Source organism: Leiobunum rupestre, chromosome 4, assembly GCF_980474605.1.
Source record: "Leiobunum rupestre chromosome 4, qqLeiRupe1.1.hap1, whole genome shotgun sequence".
Classification (NCBI taxonomy): Eukaryota; Metazoa; Arthropoda; class Arachnida; order Opiliones; family Sclerosomatidae; genus Leiobunum; species Leiobunum rupestre.
Genome location: NC_143387.1, coordinates 45,708,219 through 45,732,815, shown reverse-complemented (window position 1 = coordinate 45,732,815; position 24,597 = coordinate 45,708,219). Strand labels below are relative to the sequence as shown.

Here is a 24,597-nt window from a genome sequence, read left to right as displayed (position 1 = left end):
TATTCACTATTGCGCCTAGCGTGACTCAGTGAGTTTTAATATTCTGGGAAATTTACCATTTTCCAAGCAAAAATAAAAAGTTTCATCTGCTGGGTGTGTGATTAACAAACACGGAAATTGAAGTAAAATCGGCAGATATCGCGTCAGGAACGTTTTGATTACTAACATTATTAACTAACAGTGAAAGCGTTATTCACGTTCCTAGTTGACTGGTATCTCTTGTAAAAGCGGGGTGATCCAAGCATTTCTCATCCCCCTCTTCTCCGTATGAAACATCCGTTATATGGCTATTCGAGAATAACAACATTCGCTATATTCCTCTCCTAATAAGAGCTTTAGGGAAAACAGGAATATGGAGAGGCGTCGTAAATAGTCGAGAGATATCTGGGCGAAAACACGAAAAACTACTTACGCAGTCCTTGTTTCCTGTCTGTGAGCAACTATTCGTGTGACGTCGTAGGGTCCGTGGGTCATAAAGACCATGAAGCCCCGACGCTATAAGCGGAGAAAGAAACAAAATCGGCCAAGCCTTGATATTAGTTTCACGTAGAATGTTTTGGATAGTTGCCCTAGATAGCGTTAAGCGAGAACAGATTATCGTTTGGCGCTTCATTTACATTACTTACCCTAAAAACCTGGGATAATAGGAGACGACTAAAGCCCAATTTCAAGATTCGCATTTGCCCAAATTGATATTGCTACCGCGAGGGCTTGATATTTCCTAACGGTTGGTGTACTATTTACATTTCTTACCATAAACATACGAGAGGTAGAAAATGCTCAATTTCCCCTAATGCATCATTTCGGTAAATCTTAACCGAAGTTTTAGAGGACAGATCATAGATGAACAGACAGCCACGCCACAGAACATTAAAATCATAAAATTACCATTATAACCGAGAAGAGTTTAAATTTATGTGAATAAATGAGATGCGTGGGAAAAGATTTAACTTTCATAGAAAAACAAGTGCCATCTGAATTAACGGCACTAAAAGTCGCTAAATTGGCGTCTTTGGAACTACCATAGCTGATTATTATTATTATTATAATAAGGGTAATTTCGCAGAGCCAAAAACGCGATTGGTATCGCAAATCATGTTGAAGACCACACCAGGCCCGTAGCCAGGATTTTTCAGTTGAAGGGGCCCGACAAATTCCTAAGGTGGCACCCTTAAAAATCAATTTCTTTCCAAAGACCTAAGAGGCTATGACTATTTTAAAATGAGCTTATAGGCCAACACGGGCCACACTGGCGTTTGGCATTGGAACTCGTGGTTTAAATAGATATAAATTAAATTTATATAAAAGGTAAATCGAAGTTGAATTTCCAATCAGATTAGTTTGGTCTTAATTATTTGTGCTTTTACTACAAATTTATCAATTCTTGGATGTACAATTACTTGATTAATCTCATGCGAGCCGATAACGAAACTAAAATGGTGTAAACTGAGAAGAAATTGAGAACGTTCTATTATTCTGAACCATAGAACGTCACTACACGGAGGGAATAAACAGATATAAGCCGCAGTTAGTATACTTCGGTAAAGCTGAATAAACGACGACCGTACAATAGCATAATTTTACTACGGAAAATTAACCTTAGTTAGTATAGTCCAATAAATATTTGTACGTGATTACGTGCCATATTACTGTTTCTGCTACAGCTAAAACTTTCAACTTCAAATGGTGGAAGTAATACTAATATAATAAAGCAAGGTACACGAAAGTAAATAACATAGTTTGGACAGTTGGACTTAACTTAATATAATATGTGAATAGGATATTTTTATTGATTTTGTTTACTTTGATATTTTTGTAGGGACACAATGATAAGGGGGCACAGATACTTTTTGAGAGGGCACAATGGGGCACTCTCGGATTTTTTTGAGGAGGCACAAATTATTTTTGAGGGGCCCTACCTACAATTCGAGTAAAGCAATAGTTACACTCGAAAGATATTTCGATGTGAAACTAAAAATCGAAATATAGCACGCTTACTTATTATTCGACGAAAAGGGATACGCGATACCAATGTATAGAAGACTACCAAGAACATTGACATACTTAAAGAAGAAACAGAAAAGAAACTTACATTTACGTCTAACATGGTGACATGTCTGAAAGTCCCTTCTCCAGCGTGCTGGACGGGAAGTTTGAGGAAGTAATACGAACGGTCAGCTGTAATCACCGGAGGATCGGAGATGTCCACCCACCCTTGAGAACTTCGCTCTTCTAGATGCTGAAAATGATAAAATAAAAAAAACATTGGTTTCTCTATATACTCTTTTTCGTGTCTTTTTTACTCCCATTATTGGCCCCCATTCATCCGCCATTATCATCGACTCTCGACCGGAAGTCTAGGTTCGGGTCTTTGAGCGGAAGAAATAGAGAATGGAGGTTAAAGGGGGAAAAATAAACATGGCCGTGTGCAGCAAAATGTCGCGTAAACCAGTGTATAAATTGGCGAGCTACGAAAATTGCAAAAAGGAGAACGATCAACATCAAAGGATTTCATACATGAATTCTGATTTGAAGTGCTACGACTTTAGACGAAAATAAGTAGATTCAACACTAGGTTGGCAAAAATATACCGGAATTTCAATCTAATAAATTTCTGTAGGAATCCGTACCTCTACTTGGAATGCTTATCGCGGCAGATTTTCGTCTCGATTTGACTGGCCGATTTTTTGACGTCACTATGTTAACGTAACAAACAACAACGTGAGAGGAGAGCGCGCTCAGAAGGGATTTTTTATTTCGTAGGTGGGGCCAAAGCCGTCAGTGTGACCTTACCATACGCGATACGGCAGGATAAGCATTCCAAGTAGAGGTATGGATTCCTGATTTCTGTTATAGCAGACCTAATTTGGTAATTACACAACTGTCATCTCTCGATTCGTTGCTGAGCCACCCAGTAGCAGAAGACAGTTGCTAGAATCCTGAGAGCTTTGCTAATTCCCAGAAAAGCAATGATTCTAGGGCTGTCACGCGCTACTCGCCATGACGAAGTGGGGCCGACTTATTGAAAGTTGAATGGATAACTCGTTTTCTAATGAAAAGAAGATACGCTTACTCTATCACAGTCCCATTTTCTGTCTGCCGCGCACAAGCTGACAACGGAGAAGTTTTGGTTTCTGGACGACCAGGTGACCAGCAGTCGATGATTGTCCACCCAAGCCACAGAGTTCAGGTAGTATTCGCGACTAAACACGAGCAAAGTCTTAGAAGAATAATATTTAAACGGCGATAAGCGAAGATTTAGAAAGAAAAAGCATTAACTGATAGCGAATTTTCTTTGGTGGAATGACTTCTTTAGATTGTAGAGACGAGGATTCGTGAAGGTCCACGACCCATAAACTAACCTTCGGTAAAGGCGTACCGGGCTGCCAGAATGAAAACAAATTAGAAAATCAATATCGCGTACTTTCTTGAATTTGGTGAAAGCTACGGTTCGAATATCTAATCTCTTACTTTGGCATAGTGAAGATTTCTAACCGTTGGGTTGATTAACGAAGCGTCTTCGTGCGATCCGTACCACAGATCAGTGACTGCGTTGACTTCGCTGTCGTTGAATACGGCGTAACACAACATCATCCCGTCGTGGGACCACCAAATCGCGTGATTCGATTTGAATATCGAGGCTGTAATATACGTCTCTTAGTTGGCCTTGGACAAAATTTAATCCATTTACATAAAGCTAGTTTTTTAAAGGCGCTTGGAAACTTCGTCAATGGAGAGTTTCTATAGCGCCACCGACGCGCACCCTTTGGAAACCTAGCTTTACATGATCAGCGAAAATCTTGATATTTTTTATCGATATGTGATATTACAGCTGTCGTAGTGTAAGAGCAACACTACACTTACATTCGTACATCCCGTCTGGAAGACCATTATATATGACACCGTCATTCCCGGTTTTCGTGATTTGTTGAGGTTTGCTGGACAGTTTGGCCATATAATATATATTATTATTGTACACGTAGACCTGTCGTAAAATATTCCGATATTAAATACCCTGGAATTGATCCCTTGCCGCCGTTATCATTACCATTTGGTTCCCATAAGGACCCCACGCAACGTACTGAAAACTCGCTGATGGGTTTGTGCTTGTGATTGTAAATGTGCGGCTGAAAACGAGAAAATCAAGATTTCACTTCGTAGCAACAGTCAAAATTGGATACACTGTTTATTTTCACTCACTCGTTGGAAATATTGTAAATCAGATACTGAGCAAGGTAGGAATAAGTTGACACCTGAAAAAACAATCACATTAAATGCAAATATCAGCTAGCTAGCTAGGCTAGGCTAATATATTCATAATTCGTGTTATGTTTTATCAGAAGTATGTAGTATATAGAGGAGTATCCATCTCCCTTATTGTTAATTTGCTCAAAACATGTAACTTTGATTTTTCCAAAACGTTTCGGACCAAAATACGTAATACAAAAGCTATACATAATAATCAAGCTATAGTTTACAAATTAGTAATTATTTCTGTGCACTGTATATTTTAAATTCACCATTAGTAGGCGGAGTAAAAGACGATGAAATCGTTTCGCCGTTACGCTTTTGTTGTTAGGGCCGATTGGAACCTGCCTCGAACCAGGGAGGGTAGCTTAGATAGATACTTCTCAAGTTAAGTAATATAATATACTTCAGGTTTTATTCTCAATATGTTGGGAAAATAGAACAAAACCAAAATAGACCTACTACTTGCGTGTCAAGTCTGAGCAGAACATATTGGTGGCTGTTAGAGATGCTGAAACTCTGGATATTATGCTGTTTCTGGAAAGATATAAATAGTACAGAAATAATAAACTCTTTTTCGGATCAAATAAAAAATATCTTTGTTTTTTGATTCGCTGTAGTGGCAGTTACAGAACTACGCCATTTAGATACCGTCAACGCGAGCCGAGACACTAACTTGACAGGGATCTATGAAAATCAATATTGATTCTCGGTTCGGTTCGCTGTCAAAATCTTCATCTTTGACAGTTTTCCACCAAATCCGAAACCAATTTTACAAGCAGAAAAGTTTAACGAGATTGGGAAGGGAATAGATTTTTTGCCGACCCATTTTTTCTTGTACCCGTATTTTATTACCCCATTACTGGTAACGACATTTTAAACAGTTTTTTTGTAGCAATTTAAGCGTAAAAAATCTCAAAGCACTTGAAAATCTAGCACGCCAATTGAGATTTTTTTCTGGAGGAGGTATTTAAATGAACGCAGAGTGTGACGGTGTATCGGCGCTATACTCGTTAATCGCTATTTTGAAGTAGCAATCCGTGAGATTTTACGATGATGTCATTTTCGTAGCACCGGGGAATGTCCCCAGACGGAAGCGATTTTAAATTTTTTATTATTCTTTCTTTGATACGATGGCGGCCATTACGCGATTAAACGAGAAAATTTAGTCTACATAAACCCAGTGTCCAACTTCCCGAGTAAACCACCACGCGCCGTTAACGTTAATGTTTTCATTATTTAACATTGAGATCTTTTGAGAATCAGCGAATCTTACGACCTATTTACAAGAGCCAACCTTTTTGCAAAAGATTGTTGCTACGTGTGAATGAAAAAAATTTTCAATAATGTGTTGGCCACACAAACGTGTCGGGTTATTTTTAAAGGATAGCCTGTTGTTGTGATCGATGCTTAGCTTAAAATATTTAAATATATTTAAATTTATATAATTTTCCCTTTGATTAATCGAAATTAAATGATAACAATAAAATAAAATAACTCTATCAGTAGAATTATGAGTAATTTCGTTCGTCGATTTAACGCGCGAAATCTCGAGTAGAAAACTGCGTTCACCAACAACGTTGGGCAAAAATGTTTGTTCGTGCGAATATACAGGGTGTTTCAAAAGGTCATGCAAAAATTTTAAAGAGTTGTAGGGGGTGAGTTGAGAAGTATGACGGTTTTTCCCCATTTTCCTACGATGAGTTAAAAGAGCGCCAGATAGCCCCTGGAAGTAGGCTGCAACAAGCGCAAAACAAGCAGCAGGGATATGAGAACATTAAGGTTTGGGCTCGTGTGATAGGTAAAAAAGGACTTTGTAAACAAATCGAGGTAACCAGCGTAAAAAAGTAAACTTAAACGGTATTTAAAGTCCCTGCGCTTGTTGCAGCCTACTTCCAAGGGCTAGTAGGCCTTACTTTGAAGCTCTCGGGCGCTCTTTTCACTCATCGTAGGAAAATGGGGAAAAAACCAGGCATACTTCTCAACTCACCCCCTATAACTCCTTAAATTTTTTGCATAACCTTTTGAATCACCCTGTATAGGAGCTGACGCTAAATTATATTCAAAGCTATTCTCGGCGTAATTTCTATAAAGAGCGCGCTTACGCCCTAGATTATACGTCATTTCCATTTAGACAAAGTTAGGCTGTTACAAACTGACAAGTTCGAAGATGTTGGAGTACGGGACGGAGTATCGATTGACTCATACAGGGGTACAGGCAGAAGCGCGAACAATTTTGGCCCATCTATGGTGAATTTCACGAACGAGAGCCGAAAACGTTATCTCGGAAGATGGAGAGGAAGGAAACGAAAAACCATCTAGTTCTCTTTTTTTTGGAGGTGACTGCCAGAAAACAGATAAGGTAAAGAGATGGCCCAAAAAAAACCCCCTTTTTAGAAGTTCCCCTTCTTTCCTATCACGATTTAAATTGTAAATTACGGCTGGAAATGATAACGTTCTCGCCGAGGAAAAGATTATAAGCGCGGCGAAAATTAAATTTGAAAACCTGAGGAAAATATTTGTTTTTTCGGCGATTTAGACCTTTTACAAGCCAGGCGCCGTGCACCTTCATACCTAACATAATGTATATTAAATTACATTTTCACGTCGTTACGCTATCAACAATAAGACGATGGGATCGACAAAGCGGCGCTATTCCCGTAATAAACGCCCTGCTACTATATTAGCCAAATAGACCATTGTTTTGCCCTTTTGCAAATAAAAAGCTATAGTACAATACGCCCAAATAATCATTAGTTGGTTGAGTGAAACTCAAACATAATACAGCCACTGGAGTATTTTCTAGCTTAGGTACACCGACATTCCGAGGCGAGTAATTCAATTAGCCAAATAGTACTTTCGGGAACCAAGGCCGCGTGAAATGAAATGTACGTTTGATATATGGAAAAGGAGCTGCTAAATGGAAAAGGCATACCGGTAATGAGTTAGCCCCGCAACCCGCGGATACGCTATAAAGAACGCGTATCTAATCCAAGGATATACTTACGAGAGTTGTGGAAGGAACCATGATCGTCGTCGTTCGTTTGGTAACATGGTACATCACTATAGCTCCTTCAGGATCTTGGAAGACAATTTGTTCGTCTATAAGTAAATTGGGACATTTCAAATCCGTTATTATTATATCTTGAATTTTGAAAATACTTCGCATTGAACTCTTAAACGCTTAGTCGCGAAATGTTTCACGCCATCACGGGATATTAAAGGGGAACGGTCAAGCTTTAAGCAGTTAGATAGCCCTATAGCCCGTTAAAAACTAAAATTTATGGCGAAAACCGCATCAAAAAATATTGAATGGTTAATTTTTAATAAAATAAAGAAATTTCGGGAAATCGAAAAGCGCGCGTCCGCCGCGACACCTGTTGAGAAGTCGGTGAGACAGAAAAACAATGTAAAAGCGCGCGCTGCTGAAGACGCAAAAAATATATTTTGCACGCGCGGCGCGTTCCAGTTATAAGAGACCTAAGCCTAAATTGCGCGATTTTAAAAGTTAGGATAGTTCGCAAATCGCTCATACGGGGTTAGGGGCGCTGGTGGAGAAAATTCAAACCCCAACACCTGACGTTATTTTCCGTTTCATTTTTTTAGGCCAAAAGCTATTTTTTCAAGACAAAAAAAGGTACGCGTTAGTTTATTGAACGTCTTGTTAATCTTTTGATACGGAGATAAGGCCATATTTGAAAAAAGCTTGGCCGTTCCCCTTTAAATTGAAAAAGAAAGTAGCGTTTTACCGAGAAACAACGTGAAGGTATGCATTATTCGTGACGGAACTGAGAATAGGCGTTTCCCCGCTCTTAAGCCATCGCCAAAAACCCATTCTCCGCTCTGAACCTTTAGCCCATCGTTACGCGCGTGCATCTAAATTCGCTCCTTAATCAAATGAAACTATCCCAGCGTGAAATGCGTCAACGCATTGACGATTTATGAGAGAGGACATCTTAAATGTTTGGCTATATTAAATAAGGCGATTCATGGCGTTTTTCCGTTCTAGACGACACGAAGGACGCGTAAAAGGTACATTGGACAAGGGGCATTTTGTTAATGCCAGGCTAATGAGGCTAAATGGAATCGCGCAACCTGCTGGAATAAACTAAAATAAATGATACGACCGCAAACCTAATTAGTGGAATTGAACGTTCCAGGGTAAAAGTAAAATAAAGACGCGCCTTGTTCAAATAATAATAACAATATATTCTACGAATATCTTACCCGTTCTTAGCTAAATGTTACCAATACTTCAAGGGTAACGTATGGCGGCCAGCATCCGTAAGAAATCGGCCAAGGAGGGGGTAGGGAAGCGCCAAAGAGCAATCAGAAAGAGAAAGTGGGAAAAGGAATGGACGTAGCGATACCTTGTGGCTGGATAACGCAGAGGCGCGGAGACCGGTGAAGTGGAAAGCAACGTTAAGTATAAAAAACTGGCAGTTATGTTTGACCGCGTGACCTACCGTAGTCGCACGCCGACGAAGACTCTCGAGATAAAAGGGAATGGCAATAAAAGAAGAAACGACTTACCATTTACCCAGCTCCCGTTGAATGTCCTCGGTTGACAGGAGCCATTAATGACCTCGTCCAGTACGAAAGGTATCCTGTGCCCTTTTCCCTCGCTGCTTCCTACGAGACGAGGTAAAAGAGCAAAAAATGAATCTATAAGTCCATCTCGACGATCACGCTGCCTAAAATCCGCAACAGGGAATTTATCAATTAAAACCGAAAAGGGTCGTGCAACGGGCTTAAAGCGGGGTCCACCGACTAAAATCGATAACGAGGACGAAAACGCGAAGCCGGCTTTAAAGGGGAGACATCGAAAGACGCGAGGGCCGAGCGCGGAGCGAGGCGGACGAGGGAACCCTTCAGTTGAGAAATGAAGGCTTTGGGCAGATAAGGAAGGGTTGCTTCCGGACTGTCCAAACGACATCGTCCCGTTTACGCGTTAACGGATTCGTATTCGAGAGTGAAATTGCCTATCATTATGGGTGACGCTTCAAAACGGAATTACAGTAAATACTCGAAAACATCACGACATTCCCCAAATCCTTACCGTCTCGCGATAGATAAAACTACCAATAATAAAGCGCTGAGACTTCAGCAGACAGTGTGGACAGATTCAAGAGTGCTCCTTAGGCACGGACACGGGCTATTCGCCCAAACGAAGGTCGTTCCAATCATTAAGGATAATGCTTCTTTGGTTTTTAGATTGATATTTGTCAAAGCGAGTGGTGATATTTTACAGCGCGAAATACGCGATTTCAATGAGAAATACATAATTGCCGGTTTTAACGAGTTTACGTTTTAAAGCAAAGAATGTTAAACTTAAATTTGACGAACTTTGATTAAGAATTTTCCATAAAACGAGATAAGCCTCTTCTGGTTACTTAAGATTAGGCGCCCGAATTTGCGTGAAATGGCAATCAATCGCCCTAATTGCTTGCTAAAAATATACAGAGCCTCGTCATTAATTTTAATTATTTTTCGCAATTTCTTTCGTTTTAAGAGACGGCGCGCGGGCAGTCTGATAGCTTCCCAAAGAAGAAAGAGATTTCCACTTCTTTCGCTATACCCTTTCGAAAGCTCTCCAGACCATCTAAATTATTCCTCAGCCTTATTTGATTAGACCTTTTGCGGCAGAGATGAAGACCCATCTCACCCTACACAAAAAACAGCTAATGAGAAATCTAATTTTAGCCTAGAGTAATGCGAATTTAATGATAAATAGAGTAAAGCGGAAACATCAAACTTCAAGCGTAACGTTGAATCTAGTCAACCGGTGGGGATTTGCGGAATAAAATAGTTTATGGTGGTTTAAGAGTGAAAAGGTTTTTAATGATTTATAACGTTATATATTTATTGTTAATGCAACGACTAATACGTCCGACTTATATCCAACGGTTTATTTGCCAATTAATCGCGCAAAACTGAAATTTTGCGATTTAAAAAAACAAATTAAAATTTTCTTTTCAAATAACTTCTTTTCTATAAACTATTTTTTCGAAAAAGAACATATATTCAGTTTCAAAATGTTTGCTTTTATAAAAAGCTCTTAACACGAGTAGGTCACATTCAGATAATTAATTATGTTATTGAAATATATCCGAAGATTTCTACCGCTATAAATTCTAATCAAAATTTTAAATTTATTTAATGTACCATTAAAAGTTAGTTTAGGGTCAGAGTGCCGACTGTAATTTATGTTCTGTTTTCTGATTAGAAAACGACCTAACCATTCTTAACTAAACTAGTTACTGCAAAATGGCATTGCCGGATGCACGTCGACCCACTTCTCAATTTATGGTCGAAATGTCCTACTTGATTTAGGGTTGGTCCGACCTTATTGGTCCGATGTCTGTTTATCGTACGTCAGAAACATAGTTGGGCCCACGATGTTTTGGAGTACGTATGACGAACATTTAGAGTCGGCAGAGATCGGACATATGACGTCGGGCCGACTCTAAATCAAGTAGGACATTTCGACCGACGTGCACCCACAATTTACGTCGATCGTCGACGTCGGCCCGACTCCGATTTGCTACAGGGGTAATACCTCATGATAGCAAATCCACCCAATGATATTGTGGAATTTATCCAGTCTTATTTCCTAAAAATCAAACGCCAGTGTGGTATTTTAAGCAGTAGAATAATGTTTGCTCTGTAATTTCGGGAGTAAATGATAAACATTTTAAACGACTTAATTAAAAATAGCTATTTTGATTCCAATAATTCCTAATCGTTCGTCCGCAAAAATGTTTTATAACAGCGTAAGTCCACATAAAAGCTTTATTATCGAGTATAACGAGTATGTATTTGAAATTAGTAAAATTGAAAATACAGCAGTTATAATGAAGGACGAATATTCGATTAGTCGATAATATTATAAGATAAAAAACATGGTTAGTAATTGGTAGTGACACAAAAGCTTCACCGAAAGTCTTGATTAATGAGGTAAATAGGTTACGGTACCTTTTCAATTAGTCGAGATACTTTTTTTACGGGCAAACCTTTACCTACTAAGTCCCGAGAGGAAATCCAACGAGACAGTGTGTTTTTACCCTCGCATCTGTCTGAGACAACGGACAATTAGCCACAGTGACACGTACTCGAAGGCCAAAAAAAGGTTGTTAAAAATCTTTGGAAGAAAAGTCGGAACAAAGGAAATGGGGCGACCGAAAAAAAAACGCATTATTCTTTCTCCTATTAATGAGAATCAATGGAATCGTTCGTCTAAGTGGGGAAACATGTCGGAACTTCTAGGACTAACAGTTAAAGAAAAAGATCTTCGCAGTGGCATCGGAAGTATATGGGGCTCCCCCACGCGGAAAATATAGTTGATTAATATAGTTAATTTATTCCAACTTGAAATTGAAATGTGCGTTGAATATTTAAAACCAAAATTATAATTGTTTTAAATTGTAATTTATGGCATACTATGTCGCAATATGAAACGAAACTTCCACACACCCGGGAACGCCGAGAGCTGGCCTGGGCCCCCAATGGGCCCCCAATAAAATAATAATTTTGGCCAGCGTCTACTGGATATAGCTATAGTTTTTAGGGGGAAACCCGGGAGGAATATAACTCGTATATAGGTTCAAAACCTCGCCCCTAGGCTGCACCGACGTCGCCCCATTCTTTTGGCGCCTGAACACTCCTAAACATTTATATGTCACTTTTGTTTAATAAGTTACATTTGGTCTTACTAAGATAGGATAAGTTAATTATGAAGTATTTTCGAAAAATATGGCACTTTTAGTCAAATAAATTAAAATTTTAAGAAACATTGATCATTTTAATCAACATGATTTCGTTTAAGCGTACCTTTAATTAATATATCACTAACAAGGACAGGGCCGTGCTTAGGGGGTGGCGAGCCGGGCGGTCGCCCAGGGCCGCTAAAATTTTACCATAGGGATGTATATACCGGAGGGCCGCTACACTCACAATTGTCAGTTTAGCCCATGCATTTCGCCCGGGGCCGCGAGACCTCTAAGCACGGCTCTGAACAAGGAGAGTACCTGAGGTGTTTATTGCCAATTTTGTTCAAAGTCGGGCGTAATGTAGATCTATATGAGATATGAAATTTCCCAAAGGAGGCGTTTGACTACCCATTCGATTTGACATGGCAACCGAAAATGTTTTGACCACTTAAAACAGAAATAAGATTTTTTCCTTATTTTACCCCAAAAATGTTCCAATTTACCGAACCTTGATGAAATTTACTTAAATGTGGTCCAAATTACCTATTTTGTGGTTTTCAAATTTATTAAAAATTTCGTAGATGAAACCGAGAAAATCCCATGCTTTTGTAAATGGAGATTTTTTTGTTTTAAGTGGTCAAAAATATTTTCGGTTACCATGGCAAATTCCTATCTCATATAGGTCTACATTACGCCCGACAAAATCGGCAATAAACCCCTCGGGTACTCTCCTTGATACAAAAATTAGGACAAATTATTACCGAACTAATTTTTAGAGTTATTGCGCAATCAAGGTTTAATCTAACACTGAGATGTCTAAATATGACCAGGGATAAATATACTACTACGAAAGACGAGAATATAGTTCTCAGTTCGTTGACGGCCGCCTTCATGTGCACGTGGATTTGGCTGTGGTTCGTTTGCGGGTCCAAATCGGAACTGAGCTTCGAAAAAAGGTTCGGTAAGTGTCATTCTTAGTTTTTGTTATGTTACTTATGATATATTTGATTTCGTAAAATAATTTAAATCTTTCAGGCCATCATTATTTATATTCGTATATAAAATTCATCATTCTATGAAAAGCATCCAAAGAAAAAGAAATTGTTTTTCTTCATTTTGGCATACGTGACAAAGTAGGTAATTTCTTCGCTGGGACTATAGGCCTAGAAATCGGTTTGCTTCCCACAGCTGCAAATCGAGTAATTGCGACGAAGAGAAAGAAAGGCTACTCTAGACAGACGGTTCTTTCCATCAGAAACGCGCGTAGCTTTCTAAAAGACTTTCGATAATCTCGGCTCGTCTCATCAGGAATGAGCGCCAAGGAAAACGAAATGGCGGCTCCTTCATCATCTAACAAAACTCAATTATGGCCGACGACTCTGTCGCAGCTGCGATTTTATGCCCATAATGGCTCTGTGCCTTTTTGAGTCGCGCGTCGACTTAAATCCGTGTCTAGATTAACGTCCTACGCCGTATAGCGCTCTTTTTGATTGTAATTGGAAAGCGACGCTTAATTAAACGTTGCCCGCCGAACAATTTCATTCAATGAACGCGGATCAATATTTAACTGTAACCCACTTCTCCAAAGGTTGTTGTTAATTGAACACGGATAGAATTTTAGGAATATCTAACAAACATTAAATTAAATGGACACATTAAAAGCGGTCAAGTAAGCTCTAAAATCGTGTGCGCATAATGTACATTTTCAAAGCTCATCTCCTACAATTAAGAAATAACGGTTCTATGAGAAGTACATGCCAATAGAAGTTTAAAATTTAAGACTAATTTAATCGAGAGTATTTAAAAGGAACTATTAGCTTCATTTTTAGCAAGTGTTGCGAAAAATTAAACTTTTGATCACAACAAAGAGATGATTATCCCTACTGTATCGTCACAAAATGGCGGCTTCCAAAATGATCCATTCGCCGCTTTAAAAATTGTTTTGGTGTTACCCTATTTAAACCATTTTTCTTGCCAATTTATGTACGACATAAGCATTGGAGAAGCCCGGATTTTCGGGTTAAGTAGGTCAACTATAAGAAAACCCCTTTTCCTAAAGCTAGCAAAATACGCTAACTCATTTCAATTTCTTAGCTCCCTTTAATAATTTTCTGTAGAATTTTTATGAATTTATTTAAAATTTGTTGGGCCTCTTGATAGGATTTTGGCGCCCCTATTAAAAATTCCGGGTAGACCATAGCATGATTTAAGGGGTTTTCCTTCGAGCTCTTCGATTTCCCCGTTCCATAAAACCTTTCTGAGGTTAACGGTAATAGTAAGTGTAGGGAGATGTTGGCTCGCGTGGCATGAAGGGCTTGCCACCACCCTCCTACGCATTGTAACCCGGCCACCTGAATTAATGGTTGTAAAAGTCGCTTGCCTTGGGTATTAGCCTAGCTGATTATTATTATACCATCCCTACCACCTGGAGCTCTAAATGGACTCAAGGTGAGTAAGATAGTTAGTTTCATTTAAGTTAATCAATTTCATTATTGACATAGATGATATAAATATTAATTAAAATTAATATAAATGTGAATTATTCGGTAAGTGCAACATACTGTACAAAAAATAGACGCCATGGAATGTGAAATACATTGACTAGTCCTAGTGTAGTGAATAATAGAGCAGGAACCTTAAGCAGCCCAGGGGCTTAGACCAACTAAGCTAGCTGGGAAATTGCTGTCGCGAAAGTCTATAAGAAACGACAAATGGTAAAGGTTTTCAGAGCGCGGGAAAAAGGGGTTAGGATGAGTCCCTCGAGAGACGAATTGGCGGGAGAGAAACTCTCCCCTTTTCTTAACCGACTTCTTGAGAATGGATTTGAAAGGAAAGAAAACGACTTTACTCGAAATTTGATTTATGTTTTTTTCTTTAAAATTAACTCGTAATAGAAAAAGCACCTCAAAAGATCCTCGTCAATTTTTAAGAAGAATGAGCCGCGCATTTGTATCTCATTTACTTTGAACATCGTCGTTGGGTTAATTCACTTCTCATTAAAAGTCTTTACTCGTTAAAATTTAATAAATCTTTGTTAATAAAACTTTGTGTGGCAGCGTTACTCCTTATGAATTTATACATAACTAGCTGGGAAACTCTATTCCCCCCCCCCCCGCACAGCAACTAAATTGACCGAGGCAGAAAAATATTGGCTGTATAGGTGTATGTAGGTTGCAGGATTCACGGCACCTTTCCAGGAGCAAAAATACCTTATTTAATTAATTAACTTAATTGGAAATCGATGAAAATAGCGCGACTCGTTGCCTTTGCGCCATAAGAATAGCTGTGAGACATTTGGCGCCATAAGAATAGCTGTGAGACATTGGTCGCCATAAGAATAGCTGTGAGACATTTGGCGCCAATCACCGCTAGCTTATATTAAACCTGGTGACATAACTCGTTGTTTTACCAGAAATATGGAAGTACATACTGCCTTTAAAGGAATATGAAGAATTTAAAGCTTACTCTTTGATCTTTGGTACACATAATGTTACAATGGGGAGGTGTCTCCGAAATGTTAAGTTACATTATCGACCCCCCCCCTCCCTCACAGTCTCCATTCTCCAAATGACGATGACGCAGCCGCGAAATTGACTGAGGCAGAAAAATATTGGTTATATAGGTGTATGTAGGATGCAGGATCCACGGCACCTTTCCAGGTGCAAAATATATAGATTTCGACTCGCTTTTTAACATTGTTTAATTAATTAACTTAACCCAAATTGGAAATCGATGAAAATAGCGCGACTCGCTGCCTTTGAGCCATAAGAATAGCTGTTAGAAATTTGGAGGTCCTAGGTTCAACGGTTCTGACGTCTTTAGAGAAACAGACGCAAGACAGACAGACAGACAGACAAACAACAGACAGACAGACAGACAGAAGACACTTATGAATATAGTATAAGATTGCTTTCATATTTATAGAAAAAGAACTCCCTCATTGAATTGACTTTTCAAAATTATATTTGAGAACCGTTACAAAGAAGGTATTTAATTATTATACCTAGGAATAATTACTATATTGAAACGATCCACCATGGTTAATTAATACGTTCTTAAAATGGCTTTGAAAAATAAAAAGCCACACAAAAATCATAAAATTCTAATTCTCTATGTTGATTTTTATAATATCCTATAAGATATTTTTATTAGCCTCTAAAGCGAACACATAGCATACCCTTTAGAAATATCTACAGAAATATATAGACTCTATAGCACCACTTTCCACCAATTTAAAGCTCTATACGATTCTTTAGAGCTTTTTAATACGGGTAGAAAATCAATTACATCCTATAAGCGACATAATTAGAAATTTTCTGACTTTTATAGGGCTAGTTCGATTTAAATAAACGGGCAGTAGTCACTTTCTGTTAATTTCTGGAACAGAGACGAGTTAGGAATCGATAATTCAATCGCGTAACAGACAACGCTCAACTCGGAAGTTTCCCGAAGGAATGCGAGATACGTATCGAAGGCGTTCTACCGTCATAATACAATGTAACGAATGTTCCAAGTTTACTCTTCGCGGAGCGAACGGTATTATTAGGGCATGGCTAGAACGTGCTTTTCTAAAATATCGGGGAGTGGTAATTGATTAAAATTCATTAGTAGCATCCGTCCGTCGTAGCTTGCGGTAATCGCGCTAATCGATCAGCCGTGGCCGTTAATAATAATAGCGCCAAATCCAGCATTCGGTCGCGCTCCGAATCGATGCGAGGCGGATAGTAAACAATATCTATCGATTGCCTAGCGCCCTCCTCCGCCTATAACAAATTTCGACCATTTCTAGCGTATAATCCCATCTCACACTATCTTTCGCGAGACGTTCTGCTGGCTCGGCTCCAACAGCACGCGCCTGTATTTGGACACATTCGGATGGGCGAGATGGCCGCGAAAAAGAAGGAACCAAAAAGGTGATCGCGGTGAGAGTGTCGCTTACTTGGTGAGAGCAAGACGATGGAGAGGGCGATGAGTGAACAGATGGCCGCGATGACCAGTAAAGCGATGCCGATGCCCAACCAGTTCTCAGATTCTTCGTCCTCGGACTCTAGCTCCTACAATTAAAAATAAAAAAAAATAAATGTAATGAAAGGCATTTAAAAAGACATTTTCGGTAAATTTTAATAGAACCAAATATGAAATAAAATTCGCCGCGCAATTTTCGCTATTTGAAAACGTAATTTTTGATGCTATTTATCAACCATGTTTCTTAAAATATTTATAATGAACGACGTTTAATAAAATCATTTTCCATAAAATGTAAAGAATGATTAATTTTAAACCATTACTAAATTTGTTTTCTCTAGAAGTGTGACTAAAATGTGTTTTTTTTGTTGTATTTAAATACCTAATAATTTAAAATATAATAATTAAAAATGCAGTACAGTTATCAGTTCCACGAGACGGTAATTCAACTGAATATGATAAAAATGTATGCGTACCCCATTTGATATTATAGTAGCTTTGTGCCAGTCAAATACCTTAGCGTAATTCCCCTAAGACAAGTTTTAATAACCGAGCCAGTCGTTCAAAAAATGTCTCGAAAAAAGAAGTGACGATTAACTGTATAAGGCGAAAAGTCCCGGGGAAGGGGCATCTTTCATCTCTTCTATATATAGCCCGGGTTTTTGGGCGCGTTCTTGTTTAGGAGGTTCACTTGCACGGACCATTTATCGTGGAGGAAACGAGTGAATCAATACCAACCTGTTTCAGCCTCTGCCGGAGAAAATCGAATTTTGAGGGAGCATTTTTTTGCAGGTCTATAATACCCGATCGCGCGTCACTTTCGGGATCAACTGAGTCGTTTTTGGCACTTCGGGCCGGACCTCTGTGCCAGATTTATTCTCTACTCGTGTATCTGTCAACATTGAACTCAATCTCGCTGTTATTGTTGCTTCCGTTTTTCACGAAGGGTGTTAACTGTTGGTATTCGCTTCCGCGTTATCCGCGGATAAGGTTGAAAGCAGTCACAAAAAAAACCCACTATTTAGGATATTAAATGCCTAGCTTCTTTTTAGGAAAAAAACTATAGCAAAAATAGGGTATTAGGTTGAAAGGTGAAAGGTCGGAAAAAAATAATTCAGTTACTCAAATATTATCTATTATCCGTGGATAAAGATTGGTTCATACGAGACATAAAAATTGGGTTTCAAGTAAATTTTTAGTTCTTAAAATAAGTAATTGTTGCAAAATTACGTTTAAAAAGATAAGTATTGGCTATAAGATATGCACGTTTCATAAATTTCACTAACAGTAAGTTACGAACTCCACAAAAGTGAGTATATATAATATACTCACTTTTGTGGAGTTAATAATATAAGTTAATTTAAATAAATATTATGTAGATAACTCCATATTGTGTATATACACAATATGGAGTTATCTACATAATATTTATTTAAATTAACTTATATTATACAATGATAGGCCCTCTCGTGTATAAATCAAAACGCGTTACTAAACTCTTCAAAGGCTTTAATTGCACTTAATACCACTTAACATATTGTGGTGGGAAATTTGACAAATATAGATTTAAATGTTTGAAAGAGTAGAACATAGTTACGTCACTCGTGTTTCATTTTGCTTTAAACCAACGAAATTATTGTTTAGAAACAATAATGAGGTACGATTGCGATTTCCAAATATTCAAAGCTAGGTTTTCAAAGACGCTTGAGCTATGAATGATACGAGTTTGGGTTTCGAGTGCTTTTTGAAAGTAGCTTTAGATATTATTATAAAATGTTCGTACAAAACCTAGTCTCAATATCCACTGAATGATTCTTATGGTGCCAGCGATAGGCACAATTAGGCACGTGTCTACGTTAAAAAATTTCGAGCCTACTTTATGGGCCTCCAAATTTTGAAATATGCCTATATGGGCTTCTATTGAACCAATTACATGCAAATTAATTAAATGGTGTACAAAGGTGAGAAATTTTTAAATTTTTATTATTTATTTGTTCAAAATTATCCCTCCTGGGCCCACCCCTTTCCTCGGGTCTTAATTTTTATAGAAATAGGTTTGATTCCATAGTTATACCATGCAGAATATATGGTTGAAAAGAGATAACCCGAGGAAGCCACTTACAAGGAGACTACCCGAGGTGTTTATCTCCAATTTTGTTCAAACTCGGGTGGTAAGTAGACCTTCATGTAACTTGAAAATCCCTAAAAGGGTGGACAAGAATGGGCTTTCGTTTTGCCATGGCAGCCTAAAATGTTTTTCACAACTTAAAAACTGATTTTCTCTATGAAAATTAACATGGGAAAATTAAAGATTTTAAGGGTCCCCCCTAACAATATTTTTCAAAAAATTAAAAAAGGTTCATCAATTAGATACATAATTCAGATCATGGCTAAATATCGTATAATTAAATTTTATTTAAATAATTAAATGGAATAATTTGGCTAGTTAAATATCAACGAAAATCACAAAAAACTTCTTGATGGGGGGCTCTTAATCCATCAGTACCTACTCGCGAAAAAATTCTGGCGGGGCTACTGTATACCGATTGAACAAAGCCCATCTAAATTTTTATTTCTCTTCTCGAACAGATTTATGGGTCTACGAGATTCTCTAATGGAATGTACTCATTCACCTATAACCTTCTAACAAGATTAGTGAAAAGATATTACTCCTGTAAATACCACTAGACAAAGATAACTTGCCATATAGAGAAGTATAATGTACGCCTTTTGGCAAAAGCTCATTTAAGTAAAAAAGGCCGTAGATTATCGCGGGTTATTTATAGTAACATTTCCAGGATTACACACTCACTTTCCATTAAAAGATGCTCGTAAGCATTTCTTCCTTTCGTACGTTTCGATCACAAGTTTCTTACGGATATATATATTTCATTTTTTTTTAATTTTTTATAAAATGTGTTAGGACTGGCTGGTTCATCAATACTGTTTCATGGCATAATAAAATCAATTCAATTCAGTTCAATTCAATATATATATACACACATATAAATAATATATATAAATATAAATAATATATATGTAATATATAAAAATTATATATAAATATTAATAATATATATGTAATATATAATAATTATATAAATATAAATAATATATATTTAATATATAATAATTGTATAAATATAAATAATATATATAGAATACATATAAATAATATATATATAATATATATAAATAATATGTATATGTATATATATATATAAATATTCCTCGAAAGAAAAGTGCGTTTCATGAGGAAGAAAGCAACACAGTTGTACTACAAGTACAAGCAACAATACTCGCGGTGAATAATTTGAATCCCGCCCTAGCCGCGTGTGATTCCACGCGAGCGTCGCCATATGCGAACGGCCCCACACGCGAAATCTCAATCTCTCTCGTCATCCGCTCCAGAGTTCGCTCAAGAGTTGGGTCACGCGCGCGGCTCGGCCGAAGAATTCTTTGCACAAATGATCAACCGGCCTTGAGACAGAATCAATAAATAGCGTCTTTACTCTCTATCTCACTGCCTCCATTTTCTGTCGCTCCTCCCGTTGAAGTTCGCTCTCAGCCTGGTCTTTTAGACTTTTACGCCATCCGCGCACTCCAAACACCCTCTGATGCCCCCGGGGATACTCTCCCTCCGACCATTCCGCCATCTCTGAGAATCGAAATCCAATTTTTACAGGTCGGAAAAATTCTAGCTCCTTTCCCTCGGCCTCGCGGATCGGGCCACGAACAAGCCAAACAATATACTGCTGAAACCCCTTTTGGCAGAGTGGCCTCCTCTCGTGATATTTCTGTAGATAAGTGTACGTTTCGGTTCTCATTATTTTTGCTACTGAATAAATTTAGTTTTTTCCTTCAATTCTAAATGAGACTTTAACAACTAAGGCATTTCCACCCGCGTTGACGACAGATACGTTTATCTTGAAGAATAATAATTGGCATAACTTCGCTACATTTTTTTCTGTAGAGTTTTTTAGCTATAGTGGTTCGTGCAGCGAGGGGGGGGGGGAGTTTTGCAACTTGTAAGCCCCCCAGGCCCGTACACAGCCGCCAAAACTTGAGTCATTTTTATCTCCCCACCTATGAAATTAGTAAATTGGGGATGCTCAAGTACTCATTTGGGGGCGCTGAGCATCCCCTGGCGCCCCCCCATGTACGGGCCTGAAGCACCCTCAAGTTTATTTACGGCGGCGCCACTGTACCTATTTCAATATGTTACTGAACAGGTTTCCAATACTTTATTTTCTCTGAGTTAAGAAATTCTGAAACTGTGCAAGGATATTACGCGCTGTATAAGGTCATTTATTAGGGGAAGGGTTATAGTAATTAATGTGTTGGTGTCTAAGGCTCTCGCCGACACCAAAAAAAATAAAAAATTAAATAGTAATTGATGTAAAAATCTACTAATATTAATATTTTTGATATTTATAGTAAAAGCAATAATGTATTTATACCTAACGATGATGATTATCATTTTATTGCCTAATAAATAATATAATACTTTCAACACTTCAAAACCTAAAATAATTCCTTTATTTTAATTAAACTTATTTTGCGGCGGAGATATGATTTAATTTATTGAAAACTTGGAACCACTCTTTCGGCGTTGAGTTTGTAAGCTCTCTCCCTCCACCGAGCTTTTCAGATTCCCCATTCCGTAAAAATTTGCTGTGGTTAATGGTAATAGTAAGTGTATGGAGCGTTGGCTCGCGTGGCTTGAAGTGATTTCCACCACCCTCCTACGCAATTTAAGTCACTAGTTGACTTAGGCCTGTGTGGTTCCTGATTATTTATAATTATTAAAAATTTGAACGGTGTAGATTCTTACGCTAGTGATCGGCGCCAGTACTGAACATTATTATAAAATTATTTTCATTGCGATGGGAAGGTGAAACTACTGAAGCACCTTGTTTGGAAATTGAAATGTGAAATCCCCGTTTCAATATTCGGTGCTCGAAAAATATACAAAGCAATATCTGCGAAAGGGACAAACAAGTGTATTGGGAAACCGGTAACAGATTTCGGATTGCAATTTTCTAAACGTAAATAAAAAGAAACTCGGAGAAATAAATTGGAAAGCGTTGACGCAAATAATACTTTTTTCGCACACCTTACTTGGGTCGTTTTTGCATCGTTCATCTCGCACCGTTCAGAGCTAAGTCTATAAAAGCGGATCTAAAAATAAACTACGGTGCTATTGCGGCGCGTTTGGAAGGTGGGAAAGGTTAATCAATGTTATTGTTTCCCGGCAACAAAAACGAAGAGTAGAAGTTTCCAACAATTTTCTAAATGTACTTCGGCCCATTCGTGCTTGGAGTGTTAAAGAACGGGGATCCGCTCTCTATTTACAGATAATTTCGGGAAAGCTACTCTCGAAGCCAGTTCCGCTTGGACCTAATTAATTCCTATTATACCGAGAACCCCAACTGCCATAACGCCGATTCAGCTAAGTTTATTAGCCATTTGTTCTATTGCGTAGACAGAAAAATTATAAAAATAACTATTTAGCTAAGTGTAAATAATAAGTCAGTAACGTTTAATTGCAAACGGCGGCTTTGTTAATTACTACAAGTGCTATTATTCATTGACATCAATTTCAAAGTCTGATAAAATTGTAAATTTATTGTCAGCAAACTCTGAAGCCCCCTGCCTACATTCGAAGGCGTATAAACATTCTATGCATTCGAATTTCTAGGATTTCTGAAAAATTTGCTATTGATTAAGGGATGTTTTGAAAACTTATGGGTTCCAAAAACTAAATTAGTCATATAGAAAGTTCATTTATCCATTTTGGGTTCGAATCTCGATCCATCTACTTTGACTTTTTGTAGTACCTTCACATTTTTATCTTGACAGTTCTGGAACACTGGGAGCGTTGTCTCTTGCTTCTCAAACATCGCGGAGCGGGTAAAGCGAATTTATGACGACTGGATATGTACGTGTTCATCTATGAGAACCTTCCCATAGCGAAATGGTTCCACGAAATGCAAAGTAAGGTATTCTCATACACTCTCTCAGTAATGGTGTCATGTCCAGCGGGACATTTTTGACTTATTTCGCCGTCGACTGACAAGTGAGACAATCCTTGATCAGTTTTTCCGCCGCGTCATCGATTCTTGGAAACCAGACGTTTTCTCTTTGGTCTTTACAATACGTTGAAGACTCCTCGTTTTCAATCTCCTTTAGACAATTCCGAAAGCTCTTGGTGAAAAGGTCTTGAACGTTCTCAGCAAACAGAATGCTACTCCTTTTCATTTCATATCTCTTGAGCTCCTTCGTTATTGAAGATAACGTAACGTTTTGGGAGTAGGCCCAGTGCCGGATTTACGTATGTGCTAAGTGTGCTGCAGCACAGGGCCTCGCCAGGGCTAGTTTTCCACTCTATTGCATAAGGTTTTACAACAAATAATAGAGCCTTGCGACCTATAAAACGTTTGTAGTAATCGGCACCAATTAGTTTGTTTTTCCTCTCCCCTCCATGGTGAAGTTAGTTCATAGATTGGCTTGTAGTTATTGGTCTTCGTTGTACCGGCCACACAAATAAAATCGTCACTTACGGAAGAAATGCTTTGCCGGTTTTTCCCTTCTTTAAAGGAGCTTAAGGACAGCACTATCTTTATCTCATGCTTTGAATAAAATCATGAATGAATTGGTATTTGTAGAAATATAAAAGTATTTCTGTTATGATTGTAAGTTTAAATATTTGGTTTAAATGTCAACTTATTTGGCCCTTGAAAATGATGTAGTTAAAAGTGTGCCCGATCTTGATTCCACCTACAATTTAAGGCTGGTAACGTATCTGTTCAAATCTATGCACGCAGCACGGCCACAATTAAAATTAATTTAAGTATTTAAACATCAAAATAACAATTTAAAGAAATTGAAAATGAAAAAATTATAATTTTAATTATAACCATTTTTATCGTCATTAGTCTCTCTGTATCAAACATTTAAAAAAAAAAGATGTTACAGTTCTAACCCGGGTTCAATTCAATTCAACTCAATTTGGTTTATTTATTTTTGTTTACATTACTTATGAAGTAGGACAGATGAGTACATACATTTATAAGGTTGACAATACTAAAATTTGTATTACATATATGATATTGTGTAGATTATTCGTTTATTCCCGGGGTTCCCGATTTAGCTTAATGTAATCGTTCAACTAATAAATAACCGATTCCCCTGAAACTGCTTATTTTATACCAAAACAATAAAGTCTCTATCTAATCGGGGCTTAATTTTAAGCAACGACATCCTCTCCCACAAATTGGCGTAGCGAAAGTAATCACAGTAGCACAGTACATACGTTATATAACGTACCTTTCTATATACTTAAGTTTTTTAAATATTAGAACCATAGTACCATAAACTTAGGTTAGTACTCAGATCCTACTAACATCATTACACGTACAGTCATACGAATTTAAAAGAGCTACATAAAATCAAGTGACGAACGAGTAAATAGTGTCTGTTTTAGTATTGTTAAAATTTAAAATAAGCTTTTCTTTTGGTCGTCATGTAGTAATTTTACCTCAAAATTACAAGTTTCGCACTTGAAACACCTTAGACGCCGTGACTTGCTTTAACGAAATTTATTCTCTATAACTCTGACCATTATGGGGGGGGGGCTAAGTATTTTAAGCACAGGGCCTCTAGTAGTCTAAAT

At 37.9% G+C, this 24,597-nt stretch overlaps 1 protein-coding gene across 1 annotated transcript in view; it reads right to left on the bottom strand.

The window, feature by feature from the left end:
* Nucleotides 1–24,597, bottom strand: part of LOC149947969 (inactive dipeptidyl peptidase 10-like) — a 55,822-nt gene that overhangs the window by 7,888 nt on the left and 23,337 nt on the right. Inside the window, exons 2-13 of the mRNA XM_090172447.1 lie at nucleotides 16,897–17,011; nucleotides 8,782–8,880; nucleotides 7,256–7,350; nucleotides 4,711–4,785; nucleotides 4,201–4,253; nucleotides 4,049–4,127; nucleotides 3,865–3,985; nucleotides 3,472–3,641; nucleotides 3,280–3,383; nucleotides 3,074–3,203; nucleotides 2,093–2,239; nucleotides 413–495 (exon numbers count right to left, since the gene is read on the bottom strand). Coding sequence (XP_090028573.1) covers nucleotides 413–495; nucleotides 2,093–2,239; nucleotides 3,074–3,203; nucleotides 3,280–3,383; nucleotides 3,472–3,641; nucleotides 3,865–3,985; nucleotides 4,049–4,127; nucleotides 4,201–4,253; nucleotides 4,711–4,785; nucleotides 7,256–7,350; nucleotides 8,782–8,880; nucleotides 16,897–17,011 — 1,271 coding nt within the window. The remainder of the gene's footprint in view (nucleotides 1–412; nucleotides 496–2,092; nucleotides 2,240–3,073; nucleotides 3,204–3,279; nucleotides 3,384–3,471; nucleotides 3,642–3,864; nucleotides 3,986–4,048; nucleotides 4,128–4,200; nucleotides 4,254–4,710; nucleotides 4,786–7,255; nucleotides 7,351–8,781; nucleotides 8,881–16,896; nucleotides 17,012–24,597) is intronic.